We start from the raw sequence: 23,664 nt of genomic DNA, 5'->3' as shown, positions 1-23,664 counted from the left end.
ATTTCGCGCCGCGCTATGCGCGGCGAACAATTTCACACCAAAAAAGTTGTCACCTTTTTCACCTTGGGGCTGTTTGCATGTCTGAGTACTGTAGAAAGTAAAAGCATTGAAAATTGGAAACACTCCAGTAACAGTACCTCAGAATTGTACTTAACTACAGTACTTGAGTAAATGTACGTAGTTACTTTACACCACTGGTACGCACACAACACAAAAGCACCAACATGTGTGCACATACAGGTGCACACACAAGCACTAACAGTACTACACATTAATTCAATAACAGACACACAATTGTATTAAGAAAAGCGAGCACTAATTCTAATTCATACAAGCAGAATAACACTTAATTCAAACACATACTGATGCACACAACACAACACAACACAGAACCTTACACCAATTCAAATACATGTACATACTATTTAAAATGACCCAAATTCAAACACATATAGACGCATGCATTAAAATGTACTCATCTGTCATCATCCCCTGCTGTCATCTAACTCTGTTTTTGGATTTGACAAATACAAAGTGAAATGCAATAAGAGAAGTATGTCTGAATACCCATAACGCTTCTTATTTACAGTGGGGTCCACAAAAAGAGATGTACAATTTTCAGCCTGGCTTCCCTATTTTGGAATTTTTATTCAAAAATAGCAGAGCATGCAGATAGACTATTTTCGCCAGGTGACAACTGTGTACAATGAAATGTAAAATACAGCATAAGTGGTACAAACTTAAAGAACACCTGAGCAAACTACGTTGTTGACTTTTCTCTTGTTTCTCCCAGATATCAATGTGATTAAGAACCAGATTAACAGTCTGCTGTTTGTAAAGAAGTTGTGTGAGATGAGAATCCAGAGACTGCAGTCTGGCAAGGTGAGAATCTACCGCACATCTCCCATTTCTCCCTTAGAGTCGCACTGGAGCGGAATTATATTTCTGTCTGAACTATTTTGTCACAACAAAGTTCACAAATCTATCAGTACTGTCAATTTAGCCTTATCTAATATCAGTATTGGTTCCAGTATTAACATATGACTAAGTGTGAACTGTGTTGTTAACCATTTTCAGATCATGATTATCACAAATAAATAGAGACAAAGAGACAGACGCTTTAAAAAACCTTTTCTATTTGTAATTGCTGACCCTTACGCTCACGGAAGACGTACACACCGTTTTCAGCATACGTCCTTCAGTGTGTAGGTACATGTGGTGTCTAGATCATGCACCATCTTTTCTCTTCTTTGGGTTTACTGACTCCTGCCTTGACTCTGGTACTGTCTGCTGTGTGTTCTTTTGGATTACTGACTCCTGCTTTGACTCTGGTACCATGCCTAACTATTTTTATCCTCATGTTTTATTTGTTCTTGACACTTATTCTTACTTGTTTCTGTGTGTCACTCTTAACTGCTGTTGCTACCATGACACCTGAGTTTCCCATGGGGATCAATAAAGGTCTATTGACTATCGTATCTTAATGTAGATCATGAATATTATACTGCTTCTTCGGACCAGAAGTAGCAGCTAAGCATAGATCATCATAGAGATCATTTTACAATTGGGGATTCCTATCCTGGTCAGGAAACAAACCAAAGAAGTGTGAATGAATTTCAGGGAGAGATGAACCAGATGAGAGGGGGGGGAGAGATACACAGGCAAAGAGGAAACTGGGTGCATTCTGCTAAATTTGCCTGAATCTGAACCAGAAATGAATTGCCTACATAATTTGTGCAGTTCCAGTAGGAGGAAACCCTCCCCCCCATAAAAAAGAGTAATGCGTGCGTCCCTACTCAAAGTGAAAGAGTAATGTGTCTACTCAAAGTGAAAGAGTGGTGTGTGTGCCTCAAAGTAAAAGGGTGATGCATCAAAGTGACATGACATGCACAGTAAGAAAGTATAAGATGATGACACAGTGTATCCAGCAGCTACCCTCTCTCTACCCAGAGAGGAGATACCTAGTATTACCTACCACCAGACCTCTCTAGCAGGTTGTCTTTTCACTTTGGGAGAGACAACTCCTCACACAGACAATTAGGGTGGAAAAATGCATGCTCTCACCATAATAAAATGAACTGAACCTGTACAAACAATGTATGAATCAGTCTTTATTATAGCCCTTAAACAAAACTTTTGTAGTTATCAGAGCTAGCCTACCATCTTGTGCAAAACACTGCATTTGGCTTCTGTCTATTAAACCTGGCTTCTTTTGTCATGGTGTTATGTAGGAGGTAGATACCTTGAAGCTGGCAGCAAGCTTTGGCAAGCTGTGCATCATCCCGCTGGAACACATCCTGGTCCACAACATTGCCCTGCAGTTCTTCATGGGTAACTACTACTACACATCACACTGCTGCTTAACGTCACCCTAGTGTCTCAATTTGCATTTTATGCATTGAGCTGCTGCTTGTAGCCACTTATGAATACAACTGCAAAATGAGCTTTTGGCCTGGACTGCTGGCTTAGCGGTCCGTGCATTTTGGCTCTAACCTGTACTATAAACTATTAAAAAAAAGGCAGAAAAGCCCCCAAGAATATCTTTAAGAAAAGGGGGTGGGGGGAAGAGCTTTCATTTCTTACATACTCTTGCATTTAATGCAGTGAATATTAACTCATTCTGTGCCTATCCCGAACATGTTCGGCTTTATTTCAATCCAATACAATTTTTTTTTTATTAATTGACTTACCCTGAGCTGCTTGTAGAGTCGTGGGTGGTCCTGGCTCGTCCTACGCTAGCCAGCTAGCCATTTTACATGGTCCGACGATATATTCCATTAAAAATGGTTTAAAATACATTTTTGAGCCCCCCAATGTTCACCAAATGTTCAGCGCCGCTTCCGGAACGTAGTCCAGTGTGCCTATCCGGAACATGTTCGGCTTTTTTAATGAAATTAATAAAATGATCCGAGGCCTTCTGAAGCCTGAGCCTAAATTTAAAATCCAGTGGTCCAAATCCTGCGGAAGCCATGCCGGCCGTTAGCCGCGAACGTAGCCGCGAATCGCCGCCGAATCCAATGAAAAACCACATCTTTGGAGGCCCATATCTCTGGATTGTGTTTTTAGGGATGTGGCGCGAGGTTTATTTACGGCAAAATCGCCGAAAAATGATCTTTAAAATGACAAAATGGGAATAGCTATTCTGTTAGCATTATCATCCGGGACCTTTCCATGACGTGCACGAACGTGAGCACGCGCGTCACTGCAATGTGAGCCCCCGGATGCTAATGCAGTCCCCTATGGGAGAAAGTCTGGCATTCTTTGGTGCCCTCTAGGGGCTGGCACTGGAAGCGTTAAGAAATGCAAGTTCACATCAATTGTGCACAGAAAAATGTCAAGGGGTCAGGTTGTGGAGCATTGGTCGGGTTGACTCGGGTGGCATTGATTGATTGAAGAATTATTTAGAAGGTTGCATAGGAAAAAATACAGTTTCATGGCGGTAAAAATCACTGGTACAAGGTCCACTAAAAGGACATCCTAGTAAGCTTTTCGGCTTATTTACACAGGAACCACTGTGGCAGAGAGAGTTACTGTAGGGGATTGAGTAGCGCAACCGAATGAAAGTGACATAAATTCTGTGTGTGTCTGGCCTTTTCAGACTTCATGCAAGCTGCAGGGGCCCAGGCGGAGCTGTTTTTCTGGCTGACGGTAGAAGGCTACCGGGTGACAGCCCAGCAACAGCTGGAGGTGATGCAGGGCTGGCAGAAAGACGGCAAGAAGCAGCCCAGCACAACTAAGGGCCTATTGAAGGCTGCCGCACTGGGAGTCTATGAACAGTACCTATCTGACAAGGTAGTCTATAAACAGTACACCTCTGACAAGGTGCTCTATCTTTAGTACCTCTATGACAATGTACTCTATCAATAGTACCTCTCTGACAAGATGGTCTATCAATAATATCTCTCTGACAAGATGGTCTAACAATAATATGTCTATGGCACACAGATAGTGAACTATACCTCGCTAACAAGGTCTATCAACAGTATATCAAACCTGAGAAATGAAACGATAACATGATTGAGATTGAAATTAAAGTCAGGACTCTAAATCGTGTCCTCCTCCCCAGGCATCTCCCAGGGTGCAGGTGGACGAAGCATCAGTGGTCAAACTGGGAGAGAAGCTGCAGAAAGAGGACCCTACGCCGGACATATTTGACGACATCCAGAGAAAGGTGGGCTGGCTTGTCTGCAGGGTGAAAGTCTGTCTGTGATACAGTATGTTCATGTTGTACTGTAAATCATGCATTTCTTTTTCTAATTATACTAATATGTTTGACATGCCTACTTCCCTGCTTTTCGCGAGATCCTGTCTTTCATAGGGCTGCACAAAACGTTACATTAACCCATTCACTCACACATTCACATACTGACGGTACACGCAACACACCAACCTGCTCATCAGGAGCAGTTAAGTGCCTTGCTCAAGGACACTTCAACACAAAGCCAGGTGGAGCCAGGGATTGAACTGGTAATCATCAGGAACCTTCTGATTCCATAATGCCCACTCTACCTCCTGGGCCAGTGCCACCCTGCTATATATATAGAAATATAGAGATAGATAGATAGATACTGTATATATATAGAGAGAGAAATAGATAGTCAGCCATAAGTATTTGTGCACATACGTTGTTTGACATTATGCTGTGTGTGCACTCCCTCCTCCAGGTGTATGACATGATGCTTAGAGACGAGCGATATTACCCGTCCTTCAAGCAGAGTCCTCTTTATGTCCGCATGCTAGCTGAGTTGGACATGCTGAAAGAGCCCAGCTACAGGGGATCAGATGACGGAGAAGGAGGTTTGTTTGTGTGTGTGTGTGTGTGTGTGTGTGTGTGTGTGTGTGTGTGTGTGTGTGTGTGTGTGTGTGTGTGTGTGTGTGTGTGTGTGTGTGTGTGTGTGTGTGTGTGTGTGTGTGTGTGTGAGAAAGAGAGATTGTGCTCATATTCTATATTGCTTTCTGAGGATGTAAATGAGGAAAATCCTATAAAGTAGGGACCAGCAAAAATATTTACTGGTGTAGTCATTAATAGTCAAAAGGTCCTCAACACTATACATGCCTGTGTTTGTTTTACTATTTTTGGCTCAAAATTCCCCCAGTTTACCTACTGTGTCCATCTAGGTAACTTCAGCCATTCAGTAGTCGGCTCAGCTGCTTTTACTTTAACTTGCTAAAGCTGTTAATCTCTTTTACTCCACAGAATCTTTCAACGGCTCTCCAACAGGAAGTATAAGCCTTGTAAGTTAGATTCACCTCATGGTTCAGAGCTGGTAGAAAAAAACAAGGATGTACAGAGATAGCATGTCTGGTAGTGAGATCATAAACTTGTTTTACACTTTTCCAAGCACAGTTGTTACACAAAAATAAAGTACTAAAAAAACATAATCAGATATGAATGACTATGTGGTACACTTTTGTTTGATGTTTTGTTGCGTCTTGTGGTTTCAGTCTCTAGATGACCTCAACTCCTGCCATGATGAAACTATGCAGCTACACGCCTTCATCTCTGACACGGGTACACACACGCACACATACACGCACGTGCACAGCACAGACGAGACAATTCAGCTCACTAATATGATAACTGCAATGCTGTAAGCCGAGTGTTTATTTTTTAAGTAATTTACTCAGTACCAAACCTCAAGCATTTGTGAAGCTAGATCTTAAGCTACGGTTTAACCACCTGTACCCCATCATTCCTATTCTGGCCTTGTCTTAATAGGAGAACCTTGCACGAAAATAACAGATGTATAAGCTCACAACATCACATTGCTATGCATTGTGAGATTGTTGATTGGAGTTGAGTTGAGGCATTGAGTTTTGGTGTCGAGGGATGTGATAGAGCCCTGATGGACCCCGGTCCAACGAAATCAATAGGGTTCAAGTGGTTAAAGTGAAACATTTTGTTCTCTTTGGACAGGCCTAAAGCTAGTGATTTATTTTTTTACAGCCAAGAACAAACCTAAAATGGTATCTGATACCTATAGCCTGTTTTTATAGACTTGACCGCCATAGTCTTGTCCTTGGCTTGTGTCAAAGACTGTGGAATAATGCATTCAGTTTTAGTGCCCTAAAACCTTACAGCTCTACAATGCATTATTGAGAAATCAGCATATTTTAGTTGGTTGGTGTCTTCATCAGGATACCGTTTATATTGAAAAGTGGATGTCAGCTATGGCTGCCGACAGCACTTCCCTAAACAAACAAAGAGAGATGCAAGGTTTTTGGCCTGTCTGTGTGTGTGGATAGATGTCTTTGACTTAGAGCTTGAGAGTTGTGGAAAAGTGCAGGGCTGCACAATATTGCCAAAATAAAATATTGCAAACATTATAGAATTTCTGAGAAGATGAAAAGTCTGCACAGCAGCACCATAATACTAGCCTCTCGTATATGGGAGTTTTGAGTGGGGCCAGACCCAAATCCGCCAAGGGCAAAACATTTTTGCAGCTGACATAATCTTTTGATATGTATAACATGCAAGTTAATCTTTGGGTTTCGTTTTTATTTGTCATATATCGTGCAGCCCTTGTAGAGTCGAGCATTTTAGGAATTGGTTGTCCCCTACTAGCCCCCCTCCTTGTGTTTCATGCTTGTGCTTATATCTTCACCTCCTCAACTCCATTCAGCTGCATGCATCTTTTCTGTTACTAATCGATTCCACTGTTCTAGCACGCTTTTATTTCTTCACTTTCATTCCATTACCTTTACCATTTTTTTGTCTTCCTTTATTCCTTCCTTCCTTTCTTTCCCCTTTCTTGCTCTCTCCCCGTTATCGCTGTCCAATTCGCCTTCCTTTTGTCATCCACACCCTTTTCCATATTCTGTTCATTGCTTCCCGTCCCTCTCTCATCTCCTCTCTGCACCTGTCTGTGTGTGGTCCTGTTGCCTTTTCTGTCCCTCTTTTCCTGCCCTATACATCCTCCGTCTCTGCTGCACCACCTCCACCCACCTCATCCTCCTCTCCACCCTGGCCTGTGGTTGTATTGCTGGGGCGGGGTAGCTGACACTTATTTCCCCGGCTTTGGGGGTGCTGCAGGGGTGTGCAACGACCACGGCAAGACATACGCGTTGTACGCCATCACCGTGTTCCGACGCAACCAGGACGGCAGTGAGGATTGCTGGAAGACGTACCGCCGCTACTCCGACTTTCATGACTTTCACATGAGAATCACTGAACAGGTAGTGGTACTGTATGTTCACAGGTGTTGCACCATTTTGTTTTTATGTATGAAAGACTGCATGAGTGTGAAGTAGCCTTGATCAACTGATGGCAAATAACGATTATTTTAGTAATTGCTGAAACAATTATTGTTTTACTTATAACTTATAACTACGCAGCTAGTTTAAGACACTGTCAGTCGATTTGTCTGTCCCAATGGAATTGCTTGATCAAATAAATGTAACTTTTTATTTTCTACTGTGGAACAAAGGCAAGCTTCCGCATGAATTTGTAAATGGAACATTGGCTGTGTCGTTTATTAGTTTGAGAGCCTGACGTCCATCTTAAAGCTGCCTGGGAAGAAGACGTTTAACAACATGGACAGAGAGTTCCTGGAAAAGAGGAAAAAAGACCTCAATGCCTACCTACAGGTAGGGGTGTGTGTGCGTGTGCGTGCGTGTGCGCACGCTGTTTTCCAGTACCTTGTATAATTGTAATGTTTGTGCATAACATTTTCTTTGTGTGTTGCATGTGATGTAGTTGCTGCTAAACCCAGAGATGGTGAAGGCCTGTCCTACCCTGGTCCCCCATGTCTATGACTTCCTGGAGAACAAGGCCTACAGCAAGGGCAAGGGAGACTTTGCACGCAAGGTTAGACCTTAAAAAGTTACAAAAGTCATTCACCATTTTATCGACTTCTATAGTTAAAATAAAGGTAAAATCCCCTGCAGTACACCCACACACCTCAGACACGGTATAGTAGAATAGTGTAGTAGTACATGTGATCTTGTGATCACTTTTGATCTATTTGGATCTCTACCAACTGTAGATAATGATCAATATGATTAACAAACTAATTAACTATTTAACTAAACATTAGACAATATAAAATAGTATAATATTAGCATGGTAAAATGAGTGTTTAACAATATATACCTTTTTTATTTCCTTTTAAAGAATTCTTTCAGCAGAAATCAATGCTACATGGTAAGGCACCAGCACATCTGCTAGAATGTAGTTTTTCCTAAACCAGAATGAATACTTTTATGTGGTCTGATGATGGACCACTTACTGTACACCAGCACTTCAGAGCAAAACTCACACATGATTTACTAGTTCAGTGGTTCTCAACATTTTCAGGCCACGACCACCCCCCAAAATAATCGTATTTGAACTGAGGACCCCCCACCCTGACAAGCACTTGGAATTGTAGGAATTGAGGCATTACATTTAGTTTGACTCTGTTCCACAGATAAATATTGTGAAAATAGCTGATGTACAAGCTCACAACGTCCTGTGTTGCAAGGCGCTGTGAGCTTGTACTGTATATCAGCCATTTTCAAAATGTTTGCCTCTTTCTTATATTATTTGCCAATTTGGCCAATGTTTGACCTATTGTCCTTTTATAGAATCGGTATTTCATTAGGTATTCAAAATGTAAATGGCTTAACTGTCATCTGGAGAAAAAAAAACAGAAAACAACCCACAGGTTGAGAACCACTGTACTACAGTAGTTGACTTAAACAGTGATATTTAGGTTGGAGCCTTGTATTAGACAGAATTTGTCGAACATGTCTCCCTCAGATGGACACCTTTGTGAACCCTCTACGGAGCTCCATGCGGAACGTGTCCAACGCCGTGAAGTCCTTTCCAGACAGCCTGGCCGAGGGCATGACTAAAGTCTCTGACAACATGGGCCGGATGTCAGAGAGGCTGGGCCAGGACATCAAACAGTCCATCTTCAAGGTACCACCATCACAACAGTTATTCTCAACCTTTTTGTGTTTCAGGACCCACTGGTTTGATAAGCATTAGGCCTCAGGGTACGATTTCCATCTCTAGGACCCCAGTCTACACTGTGAAATCCTGCAGTGTTCATTCAACTCTGAGAGTGTACAATTAACACCGTACACTCTCCAAGTTACAGACCTTGTAAGGGTCCATTTGGTTCCTAGCAATCATTTAGCTCCTTATTCTGGGTACAGAAAGAGGTCTAGATGGTTCATCATGATATAGAACAAAGGGGTCCCAGGATCGAGGTTCTGTGTTCAGTCAGTTTATTTTCTGGGGGTCATTCAGTGCTTTCAGTGGCGTTAATGATGCTTCCTTTTTTACGTTTTTTAGTCAGTTTTTGTAGACTACATGATCCGTTAGACTACTCCAGTCTGAATCAAGTCCTTTATGTGACTTGTTTCAAGATGTGTCTTCTGTGTTACAGACTTGCTAGGTTTGATTGAATTTTATAGTGACACAGGCTCTGGGCAAGATGTGCTGAGTTGCATGACCTGTGTTGAGTTCAGAGTATAGTGTGAACAAAACAATTGGCATTGTCAAAATGTCAGCACCATCAGCAAGTGCCAGTCTCTCCAGTTAACGTGCTTCGAAAAAACTCTCCTGAGTTTTGATTTTTACTTCGTTTTTCACTGACCAGCGTTAAGTGGAAGGCCACCTTGATGATTTGATGAAAGATTTCCCTTTGATGCATCACTTAAAGAGTGCTGTCTTTTCCCAAGTGATGAGACCTCAGTATTACTTGTCATGATTTCAGTTTTCTGGTTGTTTGACTTGTGTAAAGTTTTTTTCATTGATTGATTTATATTGTTATTGACAAAAACGCACGGTTGCATTTTTTGTGTTTGATGCACAGATACTAGGACCACACCTGGCTCATGTGTCTGGCTACCTACAGCATTTTGTTTTCAGTTGCTCAACTTCACTTCTAAGTAGAGTCCATGTGAATAGTAGTACTGTTGTTTCCGCTGTATCACTCCATCTCCAGAAACCATAGTCTCCATCCCAACATAAGCAAACTTGTCATGTTCATCTCTTGTCGCCAACTTGATAGCTGATCTCACTCAAGTGAGGAATAACTGTAGTTTAAAAGATGCGTATCCTCTGTGACCCCAAATCAACACACCAGCCACAGTGCAATAATCACCCAGCCAATAGTGCAGGATCTACAGTATATTTCCAAATAGTAGCCTGGGCGTTTAATTCGCAAAATCGATTTTACTTTTCTGTCTGCTTCTGGTGGATGACAGATGTAAACATCATGGGTCAATTGTACTATAGAAATACTTTTTAAAATTTTTCATGCATACATTATTTGTTATGGCCATTTCTTCATTCATTCAGTCGTTGTGGTGGACCATGGACAGTTATGCAAGAATGAATTATCTTTTCTTGCTCATTTTAGCTTGTGCAAGTCCACAGCCACAGTGTCATACCTGGATACCAATGGTAGGCTCACAGCAAGTTGGGTACGGACAATAGTGGAACTTTTTTATTTTTTATTTCCAGCACTCATTAGTCTGAGCCCTGAAAGCATAACCAAACTGCATGTAAAGCATAATTAAAGCTCTATTCTGAAACCATTTGTTTTACGAGGTACAAAATAATGTAATTATTACTTATTGCTCTGGTGATTTTAATCCTGCCAAGTCCGTTGTTTTTATCTGACTGCAACTGAATTAGCTGTTTATTTTGGGGGACTAAGGCCCTTTGTGAATAGTAATTTAAGCAGATAATTTCTTTTTGGCACACAGTTTGGCACACAGTTTTTTTTTTTTTACACACAGTGTAAAAATAGAGCCTGTAGTGGAGACATCCCAGTATACAGGCCAGCATGGACCCCATTAGAAGGAACAAACTCAAAGCTCAAAATGCTGACTCCTTAAATTGTTAGCTGATGGCGATGTATTGAGCCCGATTTATACATGTGACTGTGACGTGATGTGGGTTTGTAGATCAGCTCTTTCTGGTTGCTCAAACATTACTGCATATTCCCACACATTGTTTCTTTATATCAAAGAGGTATGTACAGTGTGTACAGTTGAACATACATTTATCTAAGGAATTTTACTCCCTGCACCAGAGATATTTTGAGAGCATGTTAAGCTCTCCTTGCTCAAAAGAGGTTGTGCATTATTGGCACCACCCTCACGATTCAATTTGATTACAATTCACCAGGCAACGATTCGATCCAATTAGATTCTGCGATGCATCACACTTTTCTATATTATTGCACAATTTGGCCATTTTTGTATCAGTCAATTCAAGCAGTCAGATATACTGAACAACATGTTTTATTTAGAATTATAATATATTTTATTATATATTGTATCATAATTTTATTATTATTATTACATTTAGGCTTTGATTATCGATTATGTCATGTTGCTGCATTGAATTGAATTGCGATGCATTGCTGAAACAATTATTTTTGACACCACTATTGCTCAAACATTACTGCTGTGTAATTCTATCAGCTCTAGGATTTCCCCTTCTCTCTTGAAAAAGCAGAACATCTGCTGTGATAACCTCTCTTTGGCACTTGGTTCAGCCAATTTTGTAGGACCAGTTAATTGGAATTAGAAATGTCTTAATGGAGTGCACCCCTGCTGCAATCAACATGGTAAACAAAGCTACACGCAGTGAACTTAACAGGGGACCCAATGGCATATTGCTATGCATATCATAACCAACACATCTTCATATAAAACAAACGCATCACGGAGGCCCTTATGGATTGATTACTATTATTAAGTGAACATTTGGCAAAAATAGCAGATCACAAGCTTAATACATCATCACGACTCCTTGTGAGCATGTAGATTTGCTATTTTCAGCCAAGAGGTTTGGTGTAGAGGGAAAAAGGAGTGGGGTAAAAGGATAGACCCCTGGACTGGTCAACGAAGTATACTATATACTGTAGGGTGTTGCAGCCCCAGCCTATGAAAATCAATGGGCAACATGAAAGTATGCGACTCCTCTCTCTGGAACTGCCAAAGAACTAGTCTGGGTGCCAGGCTGCCAGCCCTACTCATCTACACCCCCCATGCAGTGTGTAACACCAGGCTACCAAAAAAACACCAGCAAGCAGCATGTCGGCCATGAAATGTTTATGATTTTTTTAAATATAGCAAAAGATAATCTAAACTTATTAAAGGAGATATAGTCAACTTTGTCATTGTAGGGCCGACACTTTTTTTACATCCTAGTCTATAGACTAGAATGTAAACAAAGGGTCGGTCTGACAATGGCCAAAATGATTATTTTATCATTATTTTACACTTTTTGTGGTCATTTTTGAATAGAAACACATATATGAAGCTTATTTTTTTATAAAATATTTTCAAAACATTATTTTTATTTTAGCATCCGTTTTTCAAGAAAAAGTTGACTATAGCTCCTTTAACTTACCTAAGCCCAAAATAATACGAAAACTTAACTCCTAGCCACCAAAACAGGAGAAAAATGGAACCAAAGTAAATGGTACCCACCCTTACCATTAACTGTTGCTGACCGTTGAATAGGGAGCAGGGAGGAAACACCTCTATGGAGCTGCAGGGTGAACCGTTAGCCTGGAATCAATCACCTCCTGGACACCACTTAGCCTCTCAATCACTCGCTCACTCCATCAGCTCACAAACCTGCAACACATCACACTCAACAGGAGGTTTAAGTGGTTATGTGGCGATTAGAATAAACACCGGCATCAAGCCTTATCAGCCTCCATCTAAACCTCTCACCATCCACTGTATTCCCTCTCTTTTCCCAGCCGCCTCCACTCCTATCCAAGTCAGACATTGACCCAGAACACTGTCGAGTCTCTGCTCACCTCGATGACATGGTGAGTCTCTGCAATGTTTATATTTGTATTGACCCGTTTAGACCTGAGGCCGATTCTATAAAACGCCTTCTAAATCCTGACCTGAGGTTTTCTGAAAAACTTGCGTTCAAATAAATGATCTCACCCTATCCTTCATCCATCCCTCTTTCCAGGTGGATGATAACATCCCTCTTCGGGTGATGTTGCTGCTGATGGACGAGGTGTTTGACCTGAAGGAGAAGAACCAATGGCTACGGAGAAACATAAAGAATTTGCTGCAGCAGCTCATCAGGGCCACCTATGGGGACACCATCAACAGGTCAGAGAAAGAGACACACACACACACACACACACACACACACACACACACACACACACACACACACACACACACACACACACACACACACACACAGCAGAAACGCACATCCAATACTTATTGACCTAGCCCCCAGAACTGCGGTTGAACAGTGAAGCTGCTGTCACCTGGTGGTCAACCCAGAACTGCGGTTGAACAGTGAAACTGCCGTCACCTGGTGGTCAAATCTGAGATTGCAACACTTCCGCTACTGCACATGTACCGTTTGAAACCTTAGGCCGGCTACAGACCTAAAGGCACAAAAACGAGTGCGTGTCGTGTGGGGGAGGCGGGGGGCAGGCACAGCGCAATGCATTCCGGATGGGAGTCGAGTCGAGTCGAGTGCGTGTCGTGTGGTGTTGTGTGGTTGCGTCCAACTTGCTCACGACTCGCACTAGACTTCAAACCACTCGACTTCCATCCGCAATGCATTGTGCTGTCTCTGCCCCCCGCCTCCCCCACACAACTCTCACTCAACTTGTGCGTTCCAGTCTGAGCGCAGCCTTAGAGGACCTGCTCGGTGCTCAGGTCTTCCGCATTTGAGTACCAACTTTTGGTGCTCACATCAAGGAAAATGTAGAAGTAAATTTTCATTGGAATTAATAGCTGGGGGCGGGACCACTCTATAGATATACAGATTCATAAAAAAAAATGAATATTGTGTAAAAGTTTTCATTTTCTTCTGTAATAAAATGAATGCATAACATATATAATAGATTCATTGTGGATTCATTGGAAATATTCAAAATCTTTTTTAGTTTTAATTTAGATTTTTATGGCTCATAAAAATCTAAAATCCATATCTCAAAATAATAGAATATTCCACAAGACCACTCAAAAGAAGGATTTATAATGCTGAAATGTCAAACTTCTGAAAGGTTATGTTAACACATCTGGTGCCAACCCCGAGTTTCCCGAGTTTGAATAGGTACCACCCCTGTGCCAACCCTGGGGTTTAAAAAAAAAAAAGAAATTGACCTCCAGAAATGTACTGTATTAGGCATGATCAAAATTGCATGTTTAACCCCCATACCAACCCATTCTTTCTAACTTGGCAGCCATGTTTGTTTACATCTGAAGAAAACATAATGGCTCATAAATCATGAATGCCTGAACGGATTTCCAAGCGGATTATTTTGTTTGAAAGCTGTGAACAGTGTGCACACAAAACATAATGGCTCATAAATCATGAATGCCTGAACGGATTTCCAAGCGGATTTTTTTGTTTGAAAGCTGTGAACAGTGTGCACACACGTGGTGCATCATCTAGGCATGGGCGTGCACGATCCTTGCACTATAAATTACATGGAAGTCTATGGAGACCATGGCATCGCGGGACATTGGAGAGAAAAAATCACTGCAACTTAAGTGTTAATTATATTACAGAAGAAAATGAACTTTTTCACAATATTTATATTTTTGAGATGGATCTGTAAATCTATGGTATCGAGACACACAGTTGGAGAACACTAGAGTTGTAGTGCTGAGACCTGTGCCTATGTTTAACTTAGGTAGGTAGGTAGGTACTGTAGGTAGGTACTTTATTGATTCCAGAGGGGAAATTCAAGTGTTACAGCAGCTCATAAATAAAAACACATCATAATAAATAAATAAATCATCTAAAAAAGTGCATCCAAGCACGTTAAACCTACAATATTAATAAATAACTGACTAACCAAACATGACTTAAAAAAAAGGTTTGATAGCTTGTATCCCACATTCCCCATCCTAATCCGACTGATCAAGCCAACCAGATGAGGAGTTGTACAGTTGTTGTCTTATTGCTGTGGGCAGAAAGGATCTCCTATAGCGTTCATTTTGGCAACGTGGGTGTAACAGTCTGTTGCTAAAAGAGCTTTTCTGCCCTGTCACAGTGTCATGTAGGGGGTGAGAGGGATTGTCCATGATGGCCAGGAGTTTAGTCCTCATCCTGTTATTTGCCACCACCTCCTCAGTTTCCAAGGTGGTACTGAGGACAGAAACGGCTCTCTTGATAAGCCTATTCAGCCTGTTGCTATTGCCCTCCTTGATACTCGGATGAACTTAATCAAGGAACAAGGAGCACTGATGCTGTTTTACTTCGAAGTCTTGTTTCAACATCACATGTTTGTGCAGACCAAGTTCAAGGGCAGCTCAGTGGCAGTTAAATGGATGGAACGTCTTTTTTTCAAAATTGTCAGGGTTTCAAATCACACACAATTAGCGAACTAGCCTCCACATGCAACCTCACTCTGAATTTTCTCTGCCTGCAGAAAAATCGTGGACCATGTAGACTATATGACCTCACCAGAGCAGGTGGCAGACTACGTCAAGAAGTTCAGGTAACTCCTCTCCTGTGCTTTTAACTGTGTGACTGTTCTAAGGTGCTTTGTCCACTAACTAATTACATGGTCCCCACCCTTTGTTCAGGGATTCATACTGGCCCAATGGGATACTGGCTGAGACTCCACCTCGACGAGACAAGAACATCCGCATGAGGACACAAGTAGCCGCCAAGACCAGCCTGCTAGGGATAATGCCAGGTGACTGAAAATACACACTCTAGGTTAAATTTGTCTAGAACAGCGTTCCAAGCCAGCACCCTCGGTTGGAGGGAAAATAGAACATGATGCCATGCTATGTCCATGGATTCAGCTACGTCCCTTGCAAAGTTTTACTTGCAGCATGAACCATTTTATCAGTCCCTGCCTCACAGAAAGATCTAAGAACCTTTCTTTTTGCAGGAGAATGCTCTTATTAATCTACCTCAACACGCATACCTCTATTCACGCATCGCAATAGTTATACATTGCAATGTTCATTGCGACCATAGGTCGCAAGTTTACTATGAAAACCGGCACATCTTGTCCGCGTATCTCTGTCTGTAGGTCACGCTTGACACTGTGGTTCCCTGACACAACACTGTGACATCACCTGGCTGTGACCTATGTAAAAGTCCATATATGGGTATTCCCCAGTATCCCTTTTATGCCCATATACTGTATGAAGATCCCTGATGTCATCGATACATCACTGGCCAGATGGCCAAGACATGGCCCATATATGTGTGGCTGGTTCAGATGGGGATCTTCATGTATGGGCATAAAAGGGATTGTATGTCGTGATGTCATGGGAACCACTCTAACAAAATCCCTTTTATGCCCATATATGGAGATCACTGGTGTCATCAATATTAAGCCCAAATCTAACTTCATACGGGAATGCCCATATATGGAGGAAGACAGCCCATATCTGTGTGGCTGGTTCAGATAGGGATCGCCATGTATGGGCATAAAAGGGATGTACTATATACAGTACATGTATCTCCATATATGGGTACCAGGGGTCTCCAGGTCCGATATATATCACTGGCCAGATAAAGGGCGAGGTCGCATGTCGCCCTGAGGCGTTTTACTAGTAGCCCCTATTTGCAAATACATTTATGAAGCATCTGCGTCTGTAGAAACATTCTTGGTGTGATCACCCCTTAAGACAGCTAGTACTGTATGACAGGAATGTCCTGTGACTGGGGTGCTCTAGAGCATGGAATCACTCCCTCTCCTCCCTCCCCTAGATGAGCTGAAGCACATCATCGGTGCAGACACGACGAGGAAGGGCATCCTACGCGTGTTCGACATGTTCCAGCACCAGCCCATGAACCGGCGGCTGGTCTACGTGTTCCTGGAGGGCTTCTTGGAGACCATGTTCCCGCAGTACAAGTTCCCAGAGCTCTTCGTCAAGCTGCACTCCCGTTCGTCACGCACACACAAATACAGCCAGAAAGTCAAATCGTCCTCCCTCAAGAGGTGACAGGAGAGGTGAGGGTCGTGGCAGGAGCAGCAGTGTGGTGCGAGGTGACCGGCAAGAACGTGGGGCACGTGTTGGGATGTGCACGCATGCACACACAGACAGACACAGTTGAGTGAAGATTCAGAGTTGAGGTGTGTGTGCGTGCGAATACGCAAATTCCGCTCCTCCACTTCCCTTTTCCAACATCCCACTCCCAACTTTCCAATGTTTTCTTCCCGATGTGAAGAAAATTGAGTGGGGGGGAGCAGGTCGACTCTAGACCACGCTTCCCTTCTGTATTTCACTGTCAGAAACACAACGTGCACATGCTGTTCCTCGAATTTGCACCACAGAGACTGAAATGTTGCAGTCTTTTTGTTTTAGTCAATGTATTTTATATATTTTTTCTTCTTGTTTCTTTCCAGTTTTTGGAATTTTAGTCTGCATTTAGCTTTAGCTGGGCCAGACAATGCTGCTTTCCCCTGGTCTAGCAAGCACACCAGATACTGTATTGTTTTTAACCTGCAGGAGTCACTAGAGGAGACCTACACCTTGCCTTACCCTCCAGTTTCTGAATAATATAGGCTGACTTGACAAAGTCTATCATCCCAATGAACAGACCGTTCAGTCATAATTGATTTCAAACTCACAGTATACTCTCTGTAATAATTGGTGTAGACTAGTTTGCAAAGTCATTTTAACCAAGTATGTCAGTAGTACTACATCAGAATGTCCCAGGTTTTAAAATGTGGCATATTGGAACAGATATAGGTCTGTAGGTTTATTGTCAAAATCCCGCCAGTTATGAGGACTTTGTTTTTAAATGAAATCAATACAATATAAAAAAGAGGACACGCCCCCTTTAATGCTACTGTTCTAACTCCTGCCAACCAAAGCTCCTGCTCTTCCGTACGTGTACCTATGTGATGTGAAGATACTGACAATATTACTGTATATCGCGCACCATGTGAACAAAGGAAACCAGAATGCCAGTGTGAGCTAGTAAACCAGCCTTAATACTACCCGTACAGACCAAGAGAGGCACGCTAGTGGTAGCTCGACTTTAACACTCGACTGAACATTACAAAGATATAGAGATATGGAGCTGTATCCCTAGTTCATCACTTTTATTCAGTCTTTAATTTTGTGCAATATTTATTTTCCAGTGCATGTGTTTCAATAACTGTATACTGAAAAAGTAAACCATACTGTTTTGAGAAATGAAATTATAGAAAGAAATAAGAAAAGAGAAAAATCTCCCCAGAAATGTCTTTTTATCCCAACAACATACATTCCGTTGTTGTAAAAGTACTTTATTTTACAGACTTGTTTTATAAGTCTGAGTTTGTTTCCCCCAATCCCCCCCCTCCCCTCAACTTACTCCTTGTGATTCTGTGGTTTATGGCACGGCTGTTCTAAGTCCTAGCCTGATGACTAGTTGGTTAACCTCAGAACATAAGACTCTGGCGTCTCTCGACGATCCACTAGAGGGGTTTATGCATACGAGCCTGTTCTGTTGACTGTGAACAGAACTCACCTTTGATGTTATGGAAATATCAGGAGGAACTGCCCCCTCCCCTCCTGTGCGTTGGGATCAAAGGAGAGCTGTGCCCTGTGACCCAAAACTATCACTGCTGAAGAGCACTTACCGTAGCGACTGTGGGAGACGCACTCCCATTGGCAGAATGGAGTCCCATTCTGCTGCAGTCATTGGATGGAACTCCATCGCCTGCCGTGATTTGCTCGCATTGAGCAGCCCTGGAGGACTCCTGATTGGCCGAGTGTGAGGACATGGACTGGAACCCCCCTTTACTGCTAAAGGGAGGTGAATATTTGTCCCCATACCAGAGGAGGTGAATTCACCTTTTAAAGGTTGTGATTTTAGACATAACGTTTCATTTGTCTCTTACATACCTGCATACCGGCCAGCAGAGAATATCACCAGTCAGCCGTCGGCTGGAATGGGAAGCTAGTGGTGTTGGTGTCTTGCTGTCAACAAGCATTCCAAAGAGGGTAACTCTAAAAAAGGAATGTGTAGGTTGGCTCTACAGGGGGTACATAAAATACATTTCACATACTAAAGAAATAACAGAACTATTTTTCTGCCTCTGCTGTGGATTGAAAGCATACTGTACTGTTACTGTACGCGTGCCAATGAGAGTCCACCGACGCACCGAGTGAAAATGGTGCCATACTGCTTTCCTAGCCGTGATGGTAAAGAGAGCGGTTGGTACCATTAAGCTGCTTTACAGGGTGGTTTTGTGTTCTTTCCAAATAACCAGTTTGGAATTAGGAGCAAGACCCTCATAGCGCTAGCATCCTGTTCTGGCCGACAGCTGACAATGGAGCCAATATTATCTGCAGGTACATGTACTACAGGTTAGTAAGAGCGACAGTATATGTAAGTCTAAAATTGCGTAACTTACCCTTAGTATCCAATCACCTCTTCTCACAGAAAGGCTTGTCTGTTTTGTTTTTTATTTCTAGTATATGAATCTATGATAATGAAATGTGTGCATATCTGTGTACAGTATGTGTCAATAGTGTGCCTAAATGTACTGTCAACTCTATTTTCATATTTTTCTTTATCTAAAAAAAAAACTCAATCAGAATGTCATGGTCATTTTACGCGACTGAAAAGGATTTTAGGGTGTTTTTGCATCATGCTTATCAAACTCTTCCTTTGGAACAGCTCAGATCAGTATAACACTAATAAAACAGTAACTGAGACTAACTGATCCACTGTGTATGTTATCCTCATTGTGTTTGCTCTATTTCACCTCTGTCTGAAGTTGAACATGCACAAGCTGTTTAAGATGAGCAAGACCTTTATTCATTCAAGAGTGAAGCACAGAAACAGCTGGGTGTCAAGAGTCAGTAAAAAGGAAATTTGATGTAGGTGACTATTTTTAAATTCCTTTCGCACTCATTTAAAAAATGACCAGCTATTTTTCAGTCCCTCTTGATCATTGCTTAATAGTAGTGGTAATCAGGAAACAAGTTTGTTTGGACTAGCTGTGTGACTACTATTGAAATTATAACCTTCTGTCCCTCAGGAAGATTTTTAGACCAGTGAGTCACTGGGGTTTTCAATATTTTAGCTGGATAATAAGACAAAAGGTAGAGTCCTGTTTCTATTACAGTTCCAAAAACATTCAAACATCTAGACAAGCAACAACAAAACATAGACAAATATGCTATTAAAGATCTTTTTTCTTTTGTAATGTTGTTTGTTGTTCGTCTAATAAGGAAAAATACTATTATGGTTCATGCAGCTATAGTAGCTCAATGAGTTACGATACTGAGCTAACGAGTTTACAGTTTACAGTTTAGGCATTTAGCAGACGCTTTTAATCCAAAGCGATTTACAATAAGCAGATACAAAACATCACAAGATAATATGTCAGTACATCAACAGCAATATAACAAGTGCAAATGGATATCTATCTAGAAAAAAAAACACAATAAAATCAAAGTTCTAAAAAAAAACTAAAAACAAATGCTAACTATCTTCATGTATGGTCATTGATTTTCTGTAGTGCTAAGGGTTTAGGTGGAGTCTGAAGAGGTGGGTCTTCAGTCCACGGCGAAAGCTAGCGAGTGAGTCCGTTGTTCTAAGTGCGACAGGGAGTTTATTCCACAACTTGGGGGCCAGGAGGGCAAACTGTCTCGGACGAGTGGATTTTTGCCCTGGAGTTTTTAGCGAGGGTTCTGTCAGCCTCCCTGTGTTGGCTGATCTAAGTGAACGGGTGGGGGTGTAGGCGTTGATCAGGTCTTGGAGGTATGGAGGAGCCATACCTTTGGCTGCTTTGAAGGTCAGCATCAGTGTTTTGTATTCAGTGCGGGCCGCAACCGGGAGCCAGTGGAGGCTGCGGAGAAGGGGAGAGACATGTGAGAACTTAGGCTGGTTGAAGACCAGTCGTGCCGCGGCGTTTTGGATCAGTTGGAGAGGTTTAAGTGCACATGCCGGGAGACCAGTGAGGAGAGAGTCAAGTTTTGATATGACAGATGTCTGAATGAGGAGCTGGGCTGCCTCCTGGGTGAGGAAGGGTCTGATTTTACGGATGTTGTAGAGTGTGAACCTACAGGATCGGGTGACTGATGCAATGTGTGCCTTGAATGATAGCTGGCTGTCCAGGACCACACCAAGGTTTCTAGCAGTAGGAACTGAAGTCACCAATGCATTATCTATGGAAATAGTGAGATCTTGCATGGGGCAAGACTTAGCTGGGAAGAAGAGTAGCTCCGTCTTGTCCGGGTTCAGCTTGAGGTGGTGGGCTGACATCCACTGTGAGATGTCGGCCAAACATGCTGCAATGCGTTCTTCCACCTGGGTTGCAGAAGGGGGGAAGGACAAAAACAGTTGAGTGTCATCAGCATAGCAGTGATAGGATAAGATTGTGAGCAGGGATTACAGCACCAAGGGATTTGGTGTACAGGGAGAAAAGCAGAGGGCCAAGTACGGATCCCTGGGGGACTCCCGTTTGGAGGGTTCGGGGGGATGACAGCAAACCTTTCCACGAGACCTGGTAGGTCCGGTCTGACAGGTAGGAGGAGAACCACTTTAGTGCCGTCCCGGTGATTCCTAGGTCAACAAGGGTGTCCAGGAGGAGCTGGTGATTCACTGTGTCGAATGCTGCTGATAGATCCAGAAGAATCAGGACTGCAGAGTGGGAGGCAGCCTGGGCAGCATGGAGTGCTTCTGTGACTGCTAGGAGTGCCGTTTCTGTGGAATGGGCAGGTTTAAAACCTGACTGGTTGGGATCCAGCAGGTTGTTCTGTGAGAGATGGAGAGAAAGCTGGTTAGAGACCACACGTTCAAGGGTTTTTGAAAGAAATGAGAGGAGGGATACCGGTCTGTAGTTCTTGACATCCGAGGGGTCAAGAGTTGGTTTTTTGAGGAGTGGTGATACTCCGGCTGCCTTGAAGGCAGCTGGGACACAGCCTGAAGTTACAGAACTGTTGATGATGGCGGTTATGAAGGGGAGTAGGTCAGGTGCGATCGTCTGGAAGAGTGGAGACGGGATTGGATCCAGGGCACAGGTGGTGGGTCTAGAGGAAGTCACTAGTTTTATGACGTCATCTGCAGAGAGAGGGGAGAAGGAGGACAGACATGTTATGTTGGGGATACAGTTACGTGTGTTAGACACTGTATTATGGGGGAGATGGGAGAATGAACTACTGATATCATCAACCTTCTTTTCAAAGTAGGTGACAAAATCATCCGCTGAGAGGGAGAGCCAGAGACTATGGGTTCAAGCCCTACTGAAGATCTTATTTTAAAGACTGATTCCCAGCAGAATAACTTCAAAACCAGTACAGAAAGCATCATGAGATGACCTTGCCGTGCTGGCGCAGAGGACTAGTAATGTGGTCTGTGAAGTAGAATACCTTTAATAGGTTTGTTCAAATCTGGCCGTGTTCGAGGCGTGGGCGTGTGGGCAATGCATGCAAGATCATACAGATATTCACTTAGGTAATGACTTAAAGATGAGAAGTTACTATTAAAGATGTCTTACTTTGCTTCAGTCATAAAATCTGCACACCTACATTTGGCATTTTAAAGCTGAAATTGTACCCATATTAAAGCAAGCCTGATAAAAGTATCAAACATGCAAAAAAATTCAACAGAAGGGAAGTGGTTTGTGTGGTGCCTGGTATTTTACACCGGCTGAGAGGCGGTGTTTTATTATTTCACTAATAATTCACTATAAGGTCTGCTCTGCAAGAAAGTAGTCCCCAGCTACAATACACTGACAGGGCTGGGACTTGATCATCATCTTCCAACTTTTCGTGCTCAAGGCGTTACTCTATCCATTGAGCTGTGATGACACAGTAAGTTTTAAGATTTTGTCAAGTAAAATCTGATTAATACAAATTTGGCCACAGACCCTATCTGAAACATGTAGTGCCAGGAACTCCTACAAGAAAGATTTGTATTAAAAGATAAAAATGTAAGATGTTGAAGACAGATAGCAAAGCGGGGGAATCAAACCTGTGACTTCCATACATGCCAACCCTCCTGTTTTTGGAAGAAGTTTCCTGTTATTTGACCATGTTCCAGAATATCCCCCAAAATGTTCAGTTGTTCACCCTTTAGCCTTAGTAGTATTTTTTTTAGTTTTTTTTGTTTTACCATTTCTCATTTCACACTTTTTGTGTGATAAGTAGGCTAACCCATGTGTCAAAGTCTAAGACCATGGGTAGTGAACTGTACCGTCATGAAACTGTACCTTTTCCTATGCAAACTTCTAATAAAGTCTTCAATCAATCAAACCCACTGGCAGAGGCGCCGGGTTTTGTCCATGCCGCGGGGGGCTGAAGCATCGAGCGCCCCCCGCCCCCTTCCCCTTCTGAACGCAGCCGCTGTTCTTGGCGTCGCCTGTTCGTCATTCATCGGCAATCATCGGCGCCGACGCTGCGCCGCTCGGGGCAGCAGAACCGGGATGGTGTTGTTTGGAGGTCTGTGCAGCAGCCGGAACTCGGACGGTGTTTCGTCTTCTTGCACCACAGAAACGGCGAAACACCGTCCGAGTTCCGGCTGCTGCACAGACCTCCTCTTTTTGTTGAAAGGTGAGATCTAGCTCTCTCTATAAAATCAAGGTGAAAAACCTGAAAAAAGTGAGTCCCATCAAGGCGAAACACCCGGAGGGAAAAAAACCTCATGCAAATGAGGTCCAGATCAGCCGAGAGGTCTAGCACTCACTACACTGAGCACACACCCGGTGCGCATTTCCGAACGCACCCTTTCATACGCTCGGGCTGAAACGC

At 42.7% G+C, this 23,664-nt stretch overlaps 1 protein-coding gene across 1 annotated transcript in view; it reads left to right on the top strand.

The window, feature by feature from the left end:
- The window catches only part of snx13 (sorting nexin 13), a 51,190-nt gene extending 31,610 nt beyond the window's left edge, over nucleotides 1-19,580 (top strand). Inside the window, exons 11-26 of the mRNA XM_080735849.1 lie at nucleotides 794-882; nucleotides 2,232-2,331; nucleotides 3,599-3,792; nucleotides 4,067-4,171; nucleotides 4,665-4,797; nucleotides 5,198-5,235; nucleotides 5,446-5,512; nucleotides 7,034-7,176; nucleotides 7,480-7,587; nucleotides 7,697-7,807; nucleotides 8,741-8,902; nucleotides 12,717-12,788; nucleotides 12,941-13,086; nucleotides 15,378-15,446; nucleotides 15,535-15,647; nucleotides 16,679-19,580. Of these exons, the coding sequence (XP_080591975.1) occupies nucleotides 794-882; nucleotides 2,232-2,331; nucleotides 3,599-3,792; nucleotides 4,067-4,171; nucleotides 4,665-4,797; nucleotides 5,198-5,235; nucleotides 5,446-5,512; nucleotides 7,034-7,176; nucleotides 7,480-7,587; nucleotides 7,697-7,807; nucleotides 8,741-8,902; nucleotides 12,717-12,788; nucleotides 12,941-13,086; nucleotides 15,378-15,446; nucleotides 15,535-15,647; nucleotides 16,679-16,914 (1,886 nt within the window). The 3' untranslated portion in view covers nucleotides 16,915-19,580. The remainder of the gene's footprint in view (nucleotides 1-793; nucleotides 883-2,231; nucleotides 2,332-3,598; nucleotides 3,793-4,066; nucleotides 4,172-4,664; nucleotides 4,798-5,197; nucleotides 5,236-5,445; nucleotides 5,513-7,033; nucleotides 7,177-7,479; nucleotides 7,588-7,696; nucleotides 7,808-8,740; nucleotides 8,903-12,716; nucleotides 12,789-12,940; nucleotides 13,087-15,377; nucleotides 15,447-15,534; nucleotides 15,648-16,678) is intronic.
- Nucleotides 19,581-23,664: the final 4,084 nt, after the last annotated feature.

The sequence above is a fragment of the Nannobrachium achirus genome, assembly GCF_963921795.1.
Source record: "Nannobrachium achirus genome assembly, chromosome: 10".
Taxonomy (NCBI): Eukaryota; Metazoa; Chordata; class Actinopteri; order Myctophiformes; family Myctophidae; genus Nannobrachium; species Nannobrachium achirus.
The sequence above is the reverse complement of the archived record's forward strand: the minus strand, read 5'-3'. Positions and strand labels throughout refer to the sequence as shown.